This window comes from Lethenteron reissneri, chromosome 26 (assembly GCF_015708825.2).
Source record: "Lethenteron reissneri isolate LAM-NWPU_2019-01 chromosome 26, ASM1570882v1, whole genome shotgun sequence".
Classification (NCBI taxonomy): Eukaryota; Metazoa; Chordata; class Hyperoartia; order Petromyzontiformes; family Petromyzontidae; genus Lethenteron; species Lethenteron reissneri.
This window is the reverse complement of record NC_083804.1, coordinates 194,149-215,181: the sequence shown is the minus strand read 5'-3', so window position 1 is coordinate 215,181 and position 21,033 is coordinate 194,149. Positions and strand designations below refer to the sequence as shown.

Here is a 21,033-nt window from a genome sequence, read left to right as displayed (position 1 = left end):
CAATCATTATCAGGTGTGAAAAACACAGCAAGAAAATGTTCTTGCTGTGAAAAAATATTTCTTGCTGTGTTTTTCACACCTGATGATGTTTGCTTGTGTTGCAGTCAAAACGTGAGAATTTTATTGATTAATATTTTTTTAATTAATTTATTGTTTACCTTCTACGTGACTTTACCGAAAGAACCAACAATATGAATCCCTGCAGTCACGAAAGCTTTAAATCAAAATAATAATGCAGCAAAGCTAAATAATTGACTTCGGAAAGCCTCACCGAGTCTCAAGACATTTACTTCAATATTTGATCATTGCCATTGACGAGCGTGCGGCCTCACGTGGGAGACACCCGGAGGGAACCGGGAGGAACCCCGCGTGAACCACGGAGACGAGACGAGATGGACACTCGGTCCTGCCGTCTCCTGGCCGCTACCCAGCCTACAACACCTGGCAAGCGCTCAGCGGGCTCGGCCCCCCGATCCGACGAGATGGCAACGCTCTCTGAGCCATTTGATCCCGAGCCCCCCCCCACGCCAACTCCCGCCGAGAATCCAGATCCCCCCCCACCACCTCCTTTTCCATGCCTCTCCCAATTTACTTCCCACCCCCTCCTCTCCTCCGACTTTGCCCCACCTCCCACCCTGACCCCCCTCTCCTCCTCCCACCCTGCGCCCCCTCTCCTCCCCCCCTCCCCTCCTCCCACCTGCCCCCCCTCTCCTCCTCCCAACCTGCCCCCCTCTCCTCTCTCCTCCTCCCACCCTGTCCCCCCTCCCCTTCTCCTCCCACCCTGCCCCCTCTCCTCTCTTCCTCCAAACCTGCCTCCCTCCCCTCTCCTCCTCCCACCCTGCTCCCCCCCCCTCTCCTAATCCCACCCTGCGCCCCCCCCCCTGTCCTCCTCCTCCCACCTGCCCCCCTCTCCCCTCTCCTCCTCCCCTCCTCCCCTCCTCCCCCCTTGCCCCCCTCTCCCCTTCTCCTCCTCCCCCCTCGCGCCTCTCCTCTCTGCGCGCAGTCATGTCTCCCGCACGCACGTGCGCCGTGCTGGCGCTACTCGCTGCAGGTGAGACCCAAGGTGTTGCGTGTGTACACGTGTGTACACGTGTGTGTGCGTGCGTGTGTACACGTGTGTGCGTGTGTACACGTGTGTGCGTGTGTGTGTACACGTGTGTGCGTACACGTGTGTGCGTGTGTACACGTGTGTGCGTTTGCATGTGCTCGCGAACAGCACTTGCCCCAACAGTCGGTTAAGGCTATATGGGTATCTTTGTCTTTTGTGCGTAAATGTACACGTGTACGTCAGGGTGTTTACACGCGTGTGTATGTGCACGTGTGTGTACGGATTACGAGTAACTGGTGATGATGATGGTGGTGGCGGTGGAGATCGTGTGTGTGAGTGTGTGGCAGAGTTAGAACTTCGGGCTGACCCTGCCGTCTGAGTGGAAGCCACCAACAATCTCCGGGTTTTATTCTACTTGATTCCCGACGCTAACGATGTTACCCGGTGGCTATTCGGTAGATTACAGATGAGGAGCGATTTGCAAAATGCTCCGATGATTATATTATTGAGGAATCCGTCACGCTACACCAGGGCCACCTACGATGCAATGTTCCCGCAACATTTAAAAATTTCACGTTAAATACAAATAACTTTTATTTCGTAATGCATTTTTTTGATCATCGACGGATTTGTATGTCAACTTAATATTCACTCAAAGTGTGTCACTATTCATATGCCAATGTGCACTGTTCACAAAGAACATGTATTAAATGACCCCAATGCGTATCCTGTCGTGCGGTATCCAACTATTATCGACCACCGTCTCTCTGACCTCTCAATGTGTCGTGAAGAAGGGCCATTTCCCGAAACGTCGCCGACTCTATCTTTTTTTTCCTCCCTCCTTCCTTAGCAAGCCGCAGTGTCGCCGACGAACCTGTTGAGTTATTTAGTTTTTCGTTCGCTATGACTGCGATCGTGAACCAAACTCACCGCACGATAGGACGGAGCGCACCGTTCCCTCCATATTTCAAAAGCAAACGTTGCGGGAGTGCGTCTTACAATCCGGTGTGCGTCTTACAATCCGGTGTGCGTCTTACAATCCGGTGTGCGTCTTACAATCCGGTGTGCGTGCTCATTTACTTTCATGGGAGTCTTATAGCTTCGACGAAAACGTCGCTCTCTGTTCACGCACTCGCACGACCTCGCGCCGACTGCGACCCCCGGGGTTCGGGTTCGACTCCCGGCCAGGGTCCAACTTCAGTGGCCGCAACTTTGCCCTGCGGACTCTCTTCGTTTGACTCATGGGTGAAAAAAACCCGATTTTTTCAGCGGCAGGCATCGGGTTTTTTCTTTAATACAATTAAACCCGATTTCGGGGAATTAAAACCTGCTTTAATGAATACGAAACTCTGATCCAAGGCTTAGGCTGCTTCCTCGTCGGTGCTGCTGTCGTACTCGGGGGGGCCGTCGGGCACGAGGTAGTCGTAGAATGCGGCGGGCAGGTTGGTCGTGATGAACACGAGCTTCTCCTCCACAATCGTGGGCGCCGCCAGTGAGTTCCTTAGCTTGGAATGGATGAAGCCCATCGTTGAGAAGTTGGCGAAGTGCGGTTCTGCAATTAGAACCAATTAAACCGGATTTCTCCCAATCTCAGATGATCGGGTTTAATATAAAAATACAATGAAACCCGATTGTAAAAAACCCGACTGTGCCACCCTTGGTTTGACTTGAGCCTTAAATGAGGAGCGCAGCGCCTGAAGTTGTGGCCAATGAAGAGGGGGGCACCGTGGGGGGGGGGGGGGGGGGCAGGTGGCCGTGCGTGCGATTTGTGCGTGTGGTGTCGGCTGCTTTGCACGTATGTTGTGTGGCTAATGTGTGTAGCAAAAACATGTTCGTTCCTGTGTAGTAAGTGTTATTTTACAATTGCTTATGCCTCAAAAGTACAGAAAACGGTTATTATTCCCCACAAACTTTGCTTTTGTGACCAGGACAGTGATATTTCGAAATGTACCTATTTTCAATGAGAAAAGTGTTGTGCATTTGTGTTATTCCTTCATATAAACTCGTGGTCACAAAAGCAAAGTTTGTGGGTATTAATAACAGCCATTTTCTGTACTTTTGAGGCATAAGCAATTAGAAAATTACACTTACGACCCAGGAACAAAAATCGTGTTGCATAGTGAATTATCTTTCAGTATCACAACACTTAGGGTTGTGTGTGTGGTTGTATCGTGTAAATGTGTGGTTGTTGTGGCGTGTGTGTGTGGTTGTCTCGTGTCTGGTTGTATTGTGTAGATCTGTGGGTGTTGTGGTGTGTGTGTGTGGTTGTATTGTGTAGATCTGTGGGTGTTGTGGTGTGTGTGTGTGGTTGTATTGTGTAGATCTGTGGGTGTTGTGGTGTGTGTGTGTGGTTGTATTGTGTAGATCTGTGGGTGTTGTGGTGTGTGTGTGTGTGGTTGTATTGTGTAGATCTGTGGGTATTGTGGTGTGTGTGTGGTTGTATTGTGAAGATCTGTGGGTGTTGCGGTGTGTGTGTGTCTGGTTGCATCGTGCGGTTACATCTTGTAGATGTGTGGGTTGCTTCGTTGTGTGTGGTTGCTGTGGTGATATTGTATCGTGTGTAGTTTTATTGCGTGTGCGACTGCATCGTGTGGTTGCTTCTGGTGTGTGTGGTTGCATCGTGTAGATGCGTGGTTGCTGTGGTATGTGTGTGGCTGCATCGTGTAGATGTGCAGTTGTTGTGGTGTGTGTGGTTGCATTCTGTGGTTGTTGTGGTGTGTGGTTGTATCTTGTCGATGCGTGGTTGCTGTGGTATGTGTGGTTACTGTGGTGTGAGTGTGGTTGCATCGTGTAGATGCGTGGTTGCTGTGGTATGTGTGTGGCTGCATCGTGTAGATGTGCAGTTGTTGTGGTGTGTGTGTGGTTGCATTCTGTGGTTGTTGTGGTGTGTGGTTGTATCTTGTAGATGCGTGGTTGTTGTGTTGTGTGTAGTTGTATCTTATAGACGTGTAGTTGTGTGGTTGTATTGAGTGGCTGTCGTGGTGATGACTGACCCCTCCCTAACATCCCCCACCCCCCCTAGGGATCTAAATATATAAGCGAGAAATGTGAGCACGTGCTCGCGCGAGCGCGCCTAGCACTCGTAGAGCCAGAGCCAACGCAGTGGCGACTGCGGCACGCAAACCCCTTGCGGCTGGAGGCTCAGGGGACGCGATGCTCCCTTGGGTGGCCCAGACTCAAGGCACCGCGCAACAACGAGAGTCAAACGCGAGCGAGATTTTTCGTTTCGCCGGCCTGCGCCAAATTTGCCTGTTGTGATGGGGTTTGCTCATCAATGACGGATTTGAACGGTAAATGCGAACGGTGTCTCCATAGGGGACATCGCTACAGCCCTCTCCATATATGGGGCTGTCAGAGGCGTGTGGCGGCAGCGGACAGAGCTGAGACGAACGCGGCTGGCCGCATTTTCGATCAGGCCACCGACTCTGAGAAGAGTTGGAAATGTGCCCAACCCACCAACAGGTGTTATAAAGGCAGCGGTGAACAACGATGACTCCAGACTGATGAGTTCTAATCACGATGAAGCCAGTCTGCAGTTGTGTCTTTGTTTCGCTGCTGCCTTGTCTGGTTGGCCACATTTCTCCCAAATGTTTTTGGGTTGGTGGTCTCAACAACTCAGATGGCCACACGTGCAGTTCTTTTGGAGCTGGTGGTCGGTACAAGTCTGGGGACTTCTGCATATGCAGTGCACATGTGTGCTGTTAAACCTACTCAGTGTAATTGACCAATAACACGAATGGCCCTCCTGATGAGGAGGCTTCGTGCTCAGCGCAGCCTCCCTGGACAAATGATGGCCGGTATCACAATACAGATAGAATGATTACTCACGTGTATTATACCATATCATTTACTCGATGAAGTCAATGCGATGGTGAAAGTTCAACGCAGTGGTGGTAATGATGCTGAATACTATTATACTAAGAATGGTGCTGACTCGTGATGCCTGGGCGCTTGAGCTGCTGCTGACAGTGATGATGGTGCTGGTGACTGACGAAGTTGGTAATGGTGACGATGAAACCACTACACCAGCGGTGATGGCCCAGCGGGCAATGGATGGAATTGTCACGCAGCGGTCAAGGCACTGCACCATAGACCCGGTGACCTGAGTGTCATTACCAGCCAGGCCTGGACCTCCTTTCACCATCCTACATCGATTGGCCAGCATGGTGAAGTATGGTCAAACAATCCCCATGATTCGCTGACACAGGGCGGGGAGGCCTTCGGCAAGCAGTGGATTGTCAAAGTCAACCCCCCACAGGATGTCAACTCACGCCCTTCCGATTGCGAGCCGCTCGCTCTACCGCTGTCTTGTGTTATCCAGGTTTTAGTTTTGTTCCATGCTGCCTCTTGCCCCCTCCCCTATCACCCCGGATAAAGTATAAACTAAACTACAAACTAGTTTTTATTTTACCAGGTAAGGCCCACTGAGCTATATCGCTCTTTTCAGAAGCGACCTGGCCACAAATGATAGCTCAACGAAGTGGTTTATCATCACGTAGAAATGTAGTACTCTAAACACATGTTGAATTATGTGTGTGGAGGGGAAAACTGATGGACCCGGAGAAAAAAACTGCACGTGACCACCAGGAGAGAGACACGCAAACTCCAAATATACAGCAGCAGGCGTCAGGGTCAGGATCGAACCCACGACCTCCTGTATACCAGGCGAGGTAGTGAACATCTCCTAGCCACGGTGGTGTGTTCGTTGTGAAGTGGCTCGCGGGTGCGGAACCGACGCCGCGTGCTCGTAGACCCGGCTCGGCCGAGCCAACCCTCCATTGGATGTGGCATTAATACGTTCCACTTGGTTTACGAACACTCTGCTCCATGCGGTGTGTGCTTACAGAATTGGAATTTTTCGTGAGATGTCATCGTTGGCGACGGCTGACTTTGAAGACGTGCCGAGGGTGCGAACGGTGACGAATGCGATAATGACGCAGATGGTGGCGGAGCTCATGCAACTGCCGTGGGGGTAATTGGTGGGGGTGATGATGATTGTGACGATGTGATGACAGTGACGATGTTTGTTATTGTGTCTGTTGTGTTCCGTCAGTGGCGTTCGCCCAGACTGAGCCCGATGCAGCTGTGACCCATGCAGCAGCAGCAGCAGCAGCAGAGACGCAAGGGGCAGCAGCTGTTACAGAGTCAAATGAACCAATAGCAGTCTCTGCAGCAACAGCAGTCGCTGCAGCAACAGCAGCTGCACCATTGGCAGCTGCACCGACAGTAGCCGAACCGACAGCAGCTGCACCGACAGCGGCTGCACTCACTCCGCCGGCCGTGGTGACACCACCAGCGCTGGGAGCGACGCTGGCCAACGCGGAGGCGACGTCGCCATCGCCGGCGACGCCGCCCGCGGCCGGCACCGCCGCGTCGCCCGCGGCGCCGTCGCCAGGCGCGCCGCTCGCGGCCTCCTCCCCGTCGGCCCGTCCGTCGACCGCGGCGGCCGCTGCCGCGACGTCGCCGCCGACGTCGACCGACCCGGCGTTCGCGTCGAGCGCGCCGGCGGCGACGCCGACGCCGACGGCGGCGTCCACGGCATATTCGTCGCTCTCCGCGGACGTCACGACGTCCGTCCACCTGGGGTCGCCGTCGCCGGAGACGGAGACGGACGCGACGACGCCGCAGGACACCGCCGACGGGACGGACGGGACCGACGGGCCCCCCGAGGCACCGTGGCCGGTGCTCGTGACGCAGGAGCCGCGCTCGGTGCGCGCGCGCGAGGGCGGCAACGCGAGCTTGTCGTGCGCGGCGCGGGGGCCGCTGGCGCTGCTGCGGGGGGCGCGCGTCTCCTGGCACCGGCGCTCGCCGCACGGGGAGCGCGTGGAGCACGAGGCCGGCCGCTCCGAGCTCGCGCAAGGGGACGACGCCGACGCCGACGGCGAAGGTGAGAATGGCACGGGCGCCCGCGAGCGGCCCCTTTGACGCTGGGCTCGCGCCCGTTGTCCCCGAGAGCGACCAGCGGAAATTTTGGCGCTCGCGTCGCCGCGTCGAGGGTGTCCGGGAGGAGCTGGATCCGGGGATGTGTTTGATCATCCTCGCGCAGGGCCTCACGGGACACTGCCACATCTGTTTCTCACAAAAGGTCTCCGCGTCGTCTTTACGGCGATCGAAGCACGGTCCCCACGTGCGCGTCATATCGGCACTGGCTTGAGGCTTAGGCCGCCCTTCGTTCCATTACAGGTGCCTGACCGAGTCGCAACCCGCGAAGGTCTCGCCGATTTTCGAAAGATCTTGATTTGTCACTCGTAGGTCGCGACCACACGCGGGGGGGGGGGGGGGGGCGGAGGCTGCGACGGTGGCCCGGGTCGTGCGCTCCGCGCGCTCCGGCTCTCGTATGTCAAAGCCCTCCAAAATAAACCCCGAGTGGAGAGGTAACGCTCGCAAGGCAGAGCATCAGGCATCCAAAATATACAGCTGCCATTCCTGTCTGTCTACCAAACGAAACTACCAGGGTGTGTGGCGCGACCCTCGGAGAGGCATCGCCACTCCCCTTGACCTTGCCGTGCGACAAACTCGGCACCACAGGAGCCCTCGCGACGCCGCAATCGTTGAGTGGTGCAGGTCAGATGTTGTTGAATTGTAAGCGGCTGTAATGTGTGCTGTGGGTCCATGTTGCGAATATACGTACGCGTGTTTCTGTATGAATAGGGGCACAGCAGTAGGGGGTCAGTGCACTGCGCTACGAACCTAGCAGCCCGTGTTCGATTCCCCGTTCACGTCCGATAACAGTGGGAAATATTTGAACTGATTCTGGGCCTCCGATAGGTCGACTCAGGCTTATGATTAAGTGATTATTTTTTTTACACATGTTGTTATATGCAACATTCGCCTGCTTTCTCACACATGTCACTGCACAGAAACTACTCCTGTCTCGAACCCCCGTTAATTATAAACGAAGTTGACCTCCCCGCTGACTGCGGGAACTCCGTTGCATCGACTTTGTTGATCGGTCCTCTGGCAAGGACGGCGGAAAGGGAGGCTCCTCCACAGCGTGCCACCGCGACGGGAATACTGCGGCACGCATCTAACGCGAGACCTAAATTTAATGCAAGCCTGGGTGAGAATGCAGTTATAAATGTGCACGTGAGCACGTGCGCATTATTGGGTGCCACGGGTGGAGTCATTCGCCCCGCTTCTATTCCCCCACCCCAGGGCAACTCGATGGATTGTCGCAAATCAGGTGAAGGTCAACCCGCGACACGCAGCGCAGACGAAACAAAAACGGCGTCGGTTATCGCACGCGGTTCGACGCGTGTACGGCGCAAGGTTAAGATTGGAATTAATACAAGTAAAATAAAATAAAATAACCGCACCTTTACATCAGCCGCACCTTAACAACTCTTGGAACCTCCCATTTCAACCAGTCTACACAACGACGGCTCATTCCTAGCAGCGTGTTTCAGCCGCACCGAACCTCACAATGGCTCCTCCCACCCTCAACCAGTATATATACAAGGACTGTTTTCTTGGAATTTCTCTTACTTGATGTAGCAGTCGTGCTGTGACGGTTCCACCTGAAGACGGAAGCTTGTATTGCCTCCGAAACGTCGTGATTTTAAATTTATTTTTATTTTACTTTTATAAATTTTATTTTTTATTTTTTACCTAGGTGACTTTACCGACAAAACCTAAGAATATGCATCCTTGCAGTCACGAAAGCTTCAAATCTAGAGTTAAGATTGGAGTCGACCATTCTGTGCCTTGTGCCACCACCGTATCCGTACGGGCAGGTTTCAGAGTGGTGGCTGCGCGTGGGGCCCGTGATCCTGCACCGCGGTGGCAACGGTCAGGGTTGGTGGGGCGCACGAGTGCTGTGAGAGTCCCATTCCCGTGGGCGCTGAGGCGCCAGACCCTGGCTCGCCAGGAGGAGGCAGTACAGCAGGTGGACTAATCGCCATCTGTGTCCATCCGTAACGGGGATCGAGCTCCGGTTTCATTCCCACTCGTATAATAAACACTCATTAATTGGCTGAAAACATCGTTAAATAAACCAGATATTGTATATTCCTATAAGTGTAGGTTCCTCTGAATAGAAGACCAGTCTGGGCACTAATTACGTATTTTTATTATCACTGAGTCTCATGACCCTTTTTCAGGAGAATCTCGACAGATTTTCGCGGTGTGGGGCGATGATAGGTACGTGGACTCCAAGTGAGTTATCTGCCGTGTGTTGTTTTCATACTTTGGAACGTTTTGACCAAGACGCCGGCACACAATCACATCGGGGAATCTTTAACGTCCTCTGTGAAGCAGACGGCGCTTACTATTATGGTTATCACACCGCAGTGTTAATCGGGGTGGCCACTGCATTCCAACCGTGAACCTCTCTGAAACTACGGCTGTCACTTCCCCACATGTGCGTACGTACATTGAACTTATTTGGCAACCGTGCTCATCGCAGGTGCGGGGAGAGGACAACAATCTAAACACAAAACGTAGTTCTTAAGAAATGAGTTTTCAATCTGGATTAAAAAGTGCATAGATAGCTCCAGTGGCTTCCTAATGTCGGAAGGAAGAGCGTTCCAGACGGCCTCAGAAGCCCATCTGAAAGCGCGCGATGCAGTGACCGTCATTGTTCGATGTTGAACTTCTTTCGCACCGTACGTAGCCAACCGTGCTAATCGGAAGGTGCTGATTATAAATATGATGAATGTAATATATCAATTATTATAAACGTGTGCGTGCTACTTCATACGAGTTATTGTCGAACGAGCCATGCACGTGCAAATGTGTACGAGTCGGTGGTAACGATTGCTCATTCGGGTCTGTCTGCGTGTGATTATAACTCTGGGTGTGGGCGCAGTGTGTGAATGTGCACAAGTCAGCGAGTGTGTATATGTGTGTGTGTGTGTAACGCGAGAACGTGTGTCCGTGGGTGTGAACGTGCGCCTATGGGTGAATGTGCGGAGGTGGGCAATTGCGTCAAGAGTATTTCGCGCTGTACGCCACAACCCAGGAACCACCTCGGTTCGACTTCTCGCCACGCAATCAGTAATCAGTGTGTAAACAAGTGACAGTCGGTATATTGACATTGGCCTGAGCCCACTGCTCGGCCAACCCCAGTGACGATTATTTTAAACGGTCCTGGGCCTCCCCTAGGTCGACTCAGCCTCAAACGAGTACTCGGTGCGGTGTGTAAACATCGCCACTAGGGAGACAAAGGCGTTCGGGCGTGGTGCTGGCCACCCACCCCTCGTGTGCCGTGCCGGCCATCATAAGTGCCCGCTAACAGCACTTGCTCCTACAGTCTGTTACAGGCTATACGGGGGATCTTTGTCTTTGTTTTCTGTGTGTGTGTATACGTGGGCTCATTAATAAATCGGGGTGTGTATGTATTTGGCGATGTGCAGGGTGTGTGTGTGTGCATGGGGATGCGTGTGTGTGTGCGTGCATGCATGGGATTGGGTGTGTGTGCGTGTGCTTGGGAGTCTGTGTATCCGGTAAAGACAACCCCCTTACCTCCTCGTGGTGCCGGAGACCAGGAAAGGCACCGAGCAAAGATGATCTCCCAAGCGAAATGCTGAGGGAGGGTGGCGTTTGTGCACAGACTGCCCTACATGACATCTTAACAGTCTGGACCATTGGACGGGTTCTGCAGGATTGGAAGGATGCCCTGGTGGTCCCCCTCTTTAAGAAGGGGGACCGCACAGACTGTAACAACTACAGGGGCATCTCACTCCTCAGTGTGCCGGGAAAGGTCCTGGCAAGGATTATTCAACATCGCCTTGCCAGGCACGCTGAGGGGAGGCTTGCGGAGCCCCAATGCGGTTTCAGGAAAGGGTGGTCCTGCACAGATGCCATATTTTCTGTCCGTCTGCCCTGATCAAGGCCTATGATACCATCAGTAGGCCTGGGCTCTGGGTTATTCTTCCTGCTTTCGGAGTCCCTGACCCTCTGCTCACGATCATTAAGGACCTTCATGATGGTAAGTCGGCACGGGTAAAACTACGTGGTCGGGAGTTGGAGCCATTCCTGTTCACCTTGGGGTGCGACAGGGATGTCCTCTGGCTCCCACATTATTTAACATCCATCTGGTACAGATACAATGGGAAGCTGACGGATGCCCGGGTGCGGTCAAGGGATGGCTCCCTATTGGTCAACCACGTTATGTATGCCAATGATCTGGTAATTGCCACTCACTCAGAGGAGGAGTTGGAGGCGCTGTTGCTGAACCTGGAGCGTGCCACTAAAAGGTGGGGCCTTACCATCAGCCCCACCAAAACTAAGCACCTGCCTGGGTAGTTTGTACCATCGGACACTCCACCCCCACAACTCCCAATTGGTGATGGAGCAGTTGTGGAGAGAGTGGAGAGTTTCCCATATCTGGGCAGTGTGCTCATGACCGGCTCCGATTTGACAGCAGATGTCTCACTCCGAATCAGTCGAGCGGCATTATCTTTTCATTGGTTGTGTAACACTGTGTGGAAGCTATCTGGTCTGTCGCTCCGTACGAAGATTCAGGTCTTCTCGGTCATGGTCATTCCCTCCCTTCTCTACACTTGCGAAACCTGGACCACCGTAATGGAACATCTTCGCCGGTTAGAAACATTTAGACTGGCCTGCCTACGATCCATCCTGGGCTTAACCAGGCTGGATTGTGTAAGGAGCTCACAAATCCTTGAAAGATCTGGACAAAGTCCCATCGGTGAGCTCCTCCGGCAGGCAAGGCTGCGTTGGCTAGATCATGTAGCCCACATGCCCAGTCACTGCATGCCTAAACAGCTTTTGTTCAGCCAGATAGAGGGGCTAAATGGGCGCGGCACATGCTAGAGAAGAGATGGAGTGATGTGGTACAGGAGGATGTGGAGCTGAGTGGACTTGCCGATGACTGGTACCAGCGGTGTCAAGATTGGCCTCTGTGGAGGAGGCTCATGAAGGACACTACTGGGCAGTTGGAGGCAGTCGCCCTCCAACAACAACGGAGGGCGGAGGAGCGACGTTCACAACAATGAGCGGAGCGCCAGGTGGCTAAAGCATAGCAAGTTGGCACAGTAGGGGGCATAGGTGGTGCATCAGCCAGTCATATCAGTCAGTTGACCCGTGGCACCTGGGTCTGCCCCGTGACCTCATAGCCTGGCACAAGCGTCGTGGTGATGTCACCGCCACTTAGAGGTGAATGGCGGTTGTTGTTGTTGTTGGGAGTGTGTGTATTTGTGTGGGGAGCGGTGGTGTAGCGGTTAGCACGCTGCGCTACGAACCTGGTCACCCGGGTTTGCTTCCCACTCACGGCCAACACCAAGTGGCGATTATCTGAACTGGTACTGGGCCTCCCCTAGGTCGACTCAGCTTCAAATGAGTACCTGGTGCGGTTTGTAAAACCATCCCCACTGGGGAGACAAAGGCGGTCGGGTGGGGTGCTAACAGCACTTGCCCCAACAGGCTATTCAGGCGTATACAGGGGACCTCTGTGTTTTGTGTGTATTTGTGCATGTGTAGTGACATTGAATGAGTCACTAGCGCGTGGCGCTGGGAGACTGGTAGACAATGGAATTGGGGGTAGCAGCCCGTTCTACCAGTTGGACCCATGGGCCAAGCCCGGAGCCTTTTGGGGGATCCAGAAGGGTCCATGGCCGAGGGCGGAGCCTGGCCAAGCTGGGGAGAATAAAAGGCGAGCTCCGACTCACAGTCGGGGCTGCTGCCATCGGGAATGGAACTCGTCGTGCTGCTGTCGTCGTGGTCTTCGCCTCTTGAAGCTGTGGGTCTGGAAGCATGTTGACTGTCCCGACCCGGTATGAAGTTATCCCCTATGGCTGTGAGAGCCGAAATAAACAAGAGGGATAACGCCTCCTAATAGTGTCTCTGAATTAGTACACTCCACATGCATGGGAGTGTCCGTGTGTGTGCGTAGGAGTATGTGTGTGTGTCCAAATGCATGGGAGTGTGCGTGTGTGTGCGTAGGAGTATGTGTATGTGTGTGTCCAAATGCATGGGAGTGTGTGCCGTGCACAGCTGTTTTATATTGAGTCGGTCATATTTTTGGGCTTAGGAGTAAACAGTCATGTAATGATACACGGCCAGAGTGGGCATAGCAGGCGGCAGCCTTTTTAGAGTTCTTTTTTAAGTCGGGGCGTGAGTGGTAATGAAACATTATATGGTACACACAGCATGAGGGGCTACATGTAATAGGACATTCATTACGCACATTGATAAGCAGCGATTTTGACAACCCCAACCCAGAAAAGTGCAATTATACGTGAGACAGTTCACCTTTTGGAGACGTTCCTTTTTATCTGCAATGTTTTGGAGAAAAATAAGTCCGCCATTGTCCTGTATTTAATCAGTTGAGGGCCGACACTGAAATTGTCTTTGTGTAGGGGAGGCCGGGTGGACTGCCAAGATCCTGGCGTTCGAATCTGGGCAGCCCCAACCAGCGATCACAACCCGGTTCTCAAACGGAGCGAGTGTTACGGTCTCAGTAGCTCACTTGCCGCTCGCAACAACGAAAAACGTGCTACCTTAAACATTTTCACGGAACTTGGCTGAATTCCAACTCTGAGAATTATAAATGAGTTTGACTGTTATGGGGCAAACATTTTTCTCATAGCAGTGTGTATGGGAAGCCAATGGTCCATCAGCCTATTGGCTTTCCAGACCAGTATTATCAATTATGGTTTAAGCAAGCAAAACTCTGGCCCAGTTTTGACCTGCGGCTCATCAGCTGAACATAGTTCTGTTTGTTTATACAGGGACTCCTCTACTTAGAAACGAGCTAGATTCCAAAGGTCTGTTCGTAAGTCGATTTGTTCGTTCGTCCAACTTTACTCCTGTCGATTCCAAACGTGTTGTACGGCATGTACACTAAACATGGGGAATGGCTTCAAAAGTTGTATATAATCCCGTAGATGTAGATGGCACTGCTTCTTAATGTTCTGCAGATGTATATGCCACCACCGCCATCTATTGCGCGGCGGTTGAACTTACGCCTATCGGTCCGAACAGCAGTGGCGGCTCCTGCAAAATCTCTCAGGGGGGGCAGATGTCTGGATGATTGATAAGGATAAGGTCCACCCATGCAATGAATAAATTAACAGTATAAGCATGTAAAGGCAACTTCACTTCTTTAATATTAATGAAAAATAAAGTGACTCTTACAATATATCTTGTTTGTTTATATACTCACTATTAAAACAAACCACTCAGGTTTATTTTATTAAAGATTCCACTAGGTGGCGATAAATTATATTGTTGGATGAAACGTGCTTACGTATGATGACGTTAGCACGTATGATGACGTAAGCACGTTAGGGCTTGCCCTCCCGGAAGCCATAGAGAATGCATTGCAGCGCCCCCGTTCGAAAAAAAACATCTTTGAATGTAAGTCTATGGGGCCACTCGGGGCGATTCTCAGCCGTAGTGAAATCGCCCAAAAAGAGGCGGTACTCCACAGAACGTGACATGACGCTGATTGGACTATATCCAGAGGCTGACAGTGACGGCTAGCGTGACTCTGTGGTTGAATGACATTGGTGGTGCGTCGCCCAATCGCCCTAATGAAGAAACCGCCCCTGCCGAACAGTCAACTGGACATAGGGACAGGTTTGTTCGTATCTCTGAAAGTTCGTAAGTCGAATGTTCGTAAGTAGAGGAGTCCCTGTACTGTATACTATTACTGTACCCGTAATGCTCCACAGAATTACCCATTGATGAATTCCTGTTTAATATATCTTTTTAGGAAATTGTAAGGCAGCGGCAGCAGCGTTTGCTGCAAGGGAAGCTGATTGAGGTGGTCGTGTTTGCTGGTAATTCTGGTGATGATGGTGAAAAAAGCATTTGTCATGTGTTACAGCTGATGGCGCAAGCTCATGCCAAGTGGAGGCATGACAAGTGGAAGCATTTAAAACAAACACTCAATGTAACGGGTGTTGCCCCAAACATCCCAATGCTCAAAGATTACACTGCCAATTACTGAGTTGGGATGACACAGCAGCCACATCGGCCCAGACTGTGAACATGTGGCAGGACCCTCCTAAAAAAATTATCTTGAGACTCAGTGAGGCTTGTCTGGATAAACAAGCGTAACAGTAAAAAAAATGTTGCTCGATGTGGTAGTGATGGTGCAACTAAGCTGACGGTGATGACATTGTAAGTGGAGCTAATGATGGTGCCGGTAAGCATGCGGGTGATGGTCATAGTTCTGGTCATGTCGATGCAGTCGTGATGTTGCTAATGAACCTGATGGTGATGATGACGACGATGTCTGTGGTGGAGCTGACGGTCGTGGTGATATTGCTACTAAAGCTGAGGTTCGTGGTGTTTGCTGGCTGTCATGACGGTGGTGATGATAATGATCATAATGCTGATGTCTGGTCATGTAAATGCTGGGAGTGAAGTTGCTAGTTAAGTTGACGGTGGTGGTAACGATGACATTGAGTATTGTAAATGGTGATGGTTTTAGTAATGCTACCAGGGGTGTCGCTGCAGGTCTTGATGGTGTCGATGGTTCGTGTACAATTGTGAGGGGGGTCCATGCCCTCTAATGAATTTCAATGGTTTCCTTCCCTCCCGCAAGCCCCCCGCATTCAGGGGCATCTCCTGGCGGTGCCTGGAACACACTCAAGTGAAGGAGATCTTCACGGCCAATACAGTTGTTGCCCACGTGACACCTCGCCATCGCTTCCTTCCTTCTGCCAGATCCCACAGCAGTTGTACACCACCCTCCTCACATGCAATATGAAGTGCTGCCCCCCCTGATTACCGGTGTCGTGCCCGTGTCGACGTGGATGACGATTGGAGTTGTTGCTCTGTGGCGTGGCCGCTGCTGCTGCCTCCCGCGCAGATGAGGACGAGGTGGAGCTGTGGGCGCAGTTGCTGCTGCTGCAGGTGCTGGAGTCTCGTGACGAGGGCGCCTTCTACTGCGTCGTCACGTCGTCCTCGGGGGACGCGACGTCTCACGGCGAGGGCAGCACCCTCCTCGTCAGCGCCCTCAACTCCGGTGATGAGAGCCGAGATGTGTCCTCATTTTTTTTTACTTCATCAACCGTAATTTTTTTTTACAGTTTTTATCTAAATAACGAGGTGGTCGGGTGAGCTGGCGAGATGTTATCTCCCTCGCCTGGTATGCAGGAGGTCGTGGGTTCGATGCCGACCTTGACGCCTGCTGTATATTTGGAGTGTGTGTGTTCTCCCTGTGGTTACGTGGATCTTTCTCTGGGTCCTCTGGATTTTCCTTCCACATTTAGAAACACGCATTTAGAGTATTTGGCTGATGTAAATTTCCACGTGATAAGCCACTTCGTTGAGCTATCATTTGTGGCCAGGTGGCTTCTGAAAAATAGCTATATAGCTCCGTGTCCCTTACCTGGTAAAATAAAAGTAATTTTTTTAGCTGACACCGCCTCAGATCCTGCATTTTTGATACAACAATTTTTCAGAAGAGAAGTAAGCTCCAGATGTCACACTTGAAGACATGAACGGTGCCCTGAACATTTGGTGGAATTTCCACATTCTTATGGTGGTGTTTGGTCTCTCCATAAGATGAGCACTTGTTGACTTTTCACAAAGCGGCGGTCAATTTATCGGACTGAGGGGCGATGACTGGGATCAGAGTTTGCGGCATTGTGCTTGGTTTTCAAGCACCGTCACCACAGCACTACCCCCCCCCCCCCCACCCCGAGCCGATGTCCGCGTGTGTGAGTCGTGCATCGTGCGTGCGGTGTGCGGCGTGCAGGCTGGCGGGGGCTGGGAGACGGAGTGCTGGGGGCCTTGGGGGCGGCCTGCGCCGGCCTCGGTGTGCTGATGGGTTTGCTGGTCGCCCTCGTGCCCGGCGTGCGAGACAAACTCGCGTGTGGCAAGAGTTCGTCCATCTCCCTCGATCACGGTGAGATTCCGAACGGACGCAGCGGCGGCGGTGGCCTTCACCACACGTGGATCATCGCCACACGACGACAAAGACAAAACAATCACGGGGTGTGAACGACGTGGGGAATAATGATGATGATAATAATGATGAACCATCAACTCGCTCTTTGCCAGCCCACACACACCAGTGTGATGAAGCATGGTTAAACTACTCCGCTGCGTGACAGGAATTCACCGAATAGTGGATTGAGACAGGGCGGTACACCTTTTATGTTATTTACAGAGTCTTACATACATGCTCTGGATATTGTATGATTTTGATTTGGGGAAACGAAACGACATGTCTCGGACCGTGATCGCGAACACAAGACAGATCTGAAACACGGCAGAACCAATACCTCTGCCGTAGCTGACCATTGTTATAACGCTGTGGGCTCGCATGATATTGTTTTTTCCGAGACCAAGGTACTCTGCAAACCTTCGGGCAACTATCAAAGGTTTGTTCATGAAGCCATCCAGATATATAAACATAGACATAACCTCAACCGAGAAGATGGATACAAATTGAGCAATCATTGGAAGGATGTTATTAACCAGGTAAAGCCTTAACTGTTTGTGGTTGTTTCCATCATTCCTGCAGGATACTAGTCTATTTTTCCGAGTTACTTTCCTCCTGTGTCCCACACTCAGCTTCCCACTTCTAGCCCCCCCCCCCAGCCTCACGTCCTCTTCCCCTAGCGCTCACGCAGCCCCCCCCCCCCCTCTCTCTCTCCCCCCTAGCTCATCCCCCTTTCTTACCTATATAACCTCTTGCCACGGCAGCTCTCTCGCCTACTTCAGCATTTTCTTGCTGTGGTTATTCCACCTGATGAAGATTGCTTGTGTTGCGATCGAAATGTCGTGATTTGTTTAATTTATTTTATTTCTACCTACGTGACTTTACCGAAAGAACCAAAGAGTATATTGTATGATTGTTATATTTTGTACTGAGATTGTTCACCAAATAGAATAATGATGCCGTTTATATAACAGTACTTTCACATGGGCTCAATGATTGTGAAAAAGGTCCCATATTGTAGCTGCTCACCCCGAGTTATAAATGCCCTGCTAGTGGCATTGTTTTTGTGCTGTTCGCTTTTTGGCGTTCTCTGGTCGAACACTTTGAGACTAGGTTAAAAAGAAAGCTGTCTCTGGCTTGGATCAATCAGTTTCAAAGACAACGCATATATTATCAGAGCATGTTTTTTTTATTGCATGTTCACCACAAGTACGTGTGGTCAATGCAGACACGATTCCTTGAAAAAGGATTTTGTTTGGCGTTATAACATCTTGACACAACTGTTTTATTGGCAGAAAGGGTAAAACCTATTGTTATATTAAAAACAGTTCAGCATTGAATTCTTAAACTCACCAAATGTTGTGCGGAAATTGTGCTAGATGTTTACGCGAGTTGCGGGTTCATTTTAACATCCGAATTATTTCGCGACAGATATTTTTTCGAGTTTGGTGCACATGTAACTTAAAATCTGACCAGTGCATTTTTTCCAACAGATTCGATTATACGCAGTGATGTGCAGATGTTCAATCCTATTAATGATGTATTCCTTCCCTCTGCTCTCATTCTTCCTTACCCCCAGTTTGAGGAGCATTCGGCTGTGTTTGGAGTGGAACCTAAGCAACCAACGTGATCGCCCTCATTTTCACACGTACACCAAACTTGACAACCCCACCGATGTAAATGGCAGGGCTGCTGGTTTTAAACCCTTTTACCGTGCAGATTTTCTTAAAGCAAAAATTGCATTAAAATTATATTTATACGACAGAATACTATTTTAGTATGATCAGCATTGAAAATCGATATATGGTAAAAAAATTTAAAACTGGGCACAACCTACCACATAAATCTGTATGTTTGGCAGTTTCCACACGTGCACTCATACACACAATTGCATGCTTTGATACTCCTGCATGTACCAAGAGAGCAGCACATCTTTCATTCACCCATTCACGCCGTATTTATAGGCATAACCGTGCGTGTCCAGGCTTCGTGCTCAGCCAGGACACCTGAAGTAATGAAGGTTCACTGACCTGAAGCTATAGAACAAACAACGGTAGCCTGAGTGTGCCATAATGCACCAAGTGTGCCATAATCTGAGCAAACTCTGCCCCTCCGCACCACAGCCACGTGCTGTGGTGTCTCTGCCTCCGAGTATTGCTGGAGGGGCCCACTGCCAACTGCTGCCCCGCAACATTGTTTATGAACCTCCTTCGGAAGGCCCTGCCTCGACAACGTCGGTACCAGCCATCAGCAAGTATCAAACGATAAGGCTGTTGTGAATGTAAACAAGTCCGAATACCAAGTGAACCAGAAGTAGGCCTTTTACAGAGGACCAGGAGTCGGATGGGTGAAATTCCCAGGCGTTTGCGCCAGGAACATGAGTTTAAGTATGTTGATTAGTAAGCACATAACAATTCACACCCGTTGCAGATCAATTATATTTTTTATGAGTCAAGGTAACGATGCAAGTTACATTTGTACTAATTTGTACTCTCTATCTGGCACATTTGTCTCGTTCGTTCCATGTTATCTGTTCGGGTAATTGTATCTCATTTGCATACATCAAAAGAGTTATAAGTATCCAGTGCATATATCGTGAATGATTGAATCAGCTGTTGCCAATGAATCGTCACATGCCTACTGATCAGCCACCGAGTATAAATAGACCTGGCACTTTGTGCCGTTTGGATGCACTACGGACAAAACGGTGTGATAATTTTGAGCTCTGATGCTGCACAAACCTGAAACGACATCCTACGTCTTCTAATTGTACTACTCTGAAGTTAAGCAAATCTGTTAACCTGACCCTGGAGGATGTAAAATTAATTGTCATTGTTGCCCTTTTTAATGGAAATTGGGATGGTGATGCAGGAAACTTTGTAAATGCTATTAGAAAGGACTGTAGCTTGCAGCCTTTTCTGCTGGTACGGGCAGCTGAAGCGATGTGCATCTCCTTAGCATAACCCAGGGGGTGTTTACTAGCACACAAGCACACTTTCGCGTCGCATTTTCTCATTCACATACACATATGCAACCTCCGATTAGTACAGTATGCTACGTACGGTGCGAAAGAAGTTCAACATGCATACATAATTGTGCAATAATCGCACGCCTAATTACTGCATTTCCCAACAACATTTCTGCATACCTGTCATTTGTCACCAGGTAAGCTGACGTTTAAATTTGAATAAAAACACCTGGTGGAACTTGTAGTGTGTATCTTGTATGTGGTACAGTAGGGGCAACAGCTGGTGCATCTGTCAGTCATCTCAGTCAACCCATGGCACCTGGGTATGTCCCGTGACCTCCTGTCAGCGAGCCTTCGACACTCCGTGTGGCCTCAAAAGTGCACCTAGCCTGGCACAGGCGCCGTGGTGAATGGCGGCAATTGGTGCGGGCTGAATGGGTATCACCAGTCGGGGTGTGCTGGGTATCTTTGTAGTTGCACTCTCCTCGTTCTTCCTTAAGGCTTGCAATCCTCACTGTATTTTTTTTAAACCTCTTCACTGAAAGTCTGGAGCAGACTTTTTTTCAGAGAAAAACCTAATCTTACATTAATAATGACATCGTTACAACAAAAGTCGAGAAGGGACTTTCACAACACTTGTGTGATCCGCCAACCCTCGCCTTCCAGTGTTGGATTACAGGCGTGTACGAGCACCACCAAAAAAACCAACGCGTGAACATTCACAAAACCCTGCTGATGGTCTCTAAGAAGTTTAAGACGTAGGCTTTTGCGACCAATATCATCCATAATACAGTTTTTTTTGGGGTTAGATCGCGTAAATATATAAATGAAGAGGACTTCACAAATCTGACTCTCGCCTGATGAAGCTAGTTGTAATTACTGGCGAAACGTCGTACTCAGATTATAAATGTTGTGGCTTTGCCCTCCAACACACCGGTGGGTGCTGTAATAGTGACGAATTGGCATATTCTGTTTACGTGACAACCCTTACTAATTGGCTGTGGTGGCGGGTTTAACGACACATTTATATATTTGTTGCATCGGAGAACCACGCGGAGACGGAACTTCTTGTAAGGGCGTTCGCCGTTTATTAACACGGTTTAAACACTCAGGCTCACTCCAGGGGTAGGTGTTCTCTATACTCGGTCTTTCCCGTGG

At 50.8% G+C, this 21,033-nt stretch overlaps 1 protein-coding gene across 1 annotated transcript; it reads left to right on the top strand.

Annotated features, from left to right (window-relative positions):
• The first annotated feature begins 957 nt into the window (after window positions 1-957).
• Window positions 958-20,113, top strand: LOC133347426 (uncharacterized). The gene is made up of 5 exons (XM_061559666.1): window positions 958-1,051; window positions 6,102-6,935; window positions 15,828-15,983; window positions 16,719-16,868; window positions 18,487-20,113. Exons 1-5 carry the CDS (start codon window positions 1,006-1,008, stop codon window positions 18,489-18,491), a joined length of 1,191 nt encoding a protein of 396 aa, XP_061415650.1. The 5' UTR covers window positions 958-1,005; the 3' UTR covers window positions 18,492-20,113.
• The last annotated feature ends 920 nt before the right edge of the window (window positions 20,114-21,033 follow it).

What these genes read in the sequence shown, in the direction of transcription:
- LOC133347426 (XM_061559666.1), top strand. Translation starts at nt 1,006, where the DNA reads ATGTCTCCCGCACGCACGTGCGCCGTGCTGGCGCTACTCGCTGCAG. An exon ending in GCTGGCGCTACTCGCTGCAG is followed by an intron (nt 1,052 to 6,101) that starts GTGAGACCCAAG and finishes GTGTTCCGTCAG; the next exon opens with TGGCGTTCGCCCAGACTGAG. An exon ending in CGTCAGCGCCCTCAACTCCG is followed by an intron (nt 15,984 to 16,718) that starts GTGATGAGAGCC and finishes TGCGGCGTGCAG; the next exon opens with GCTGGCGGGGGCTGGGAGAC.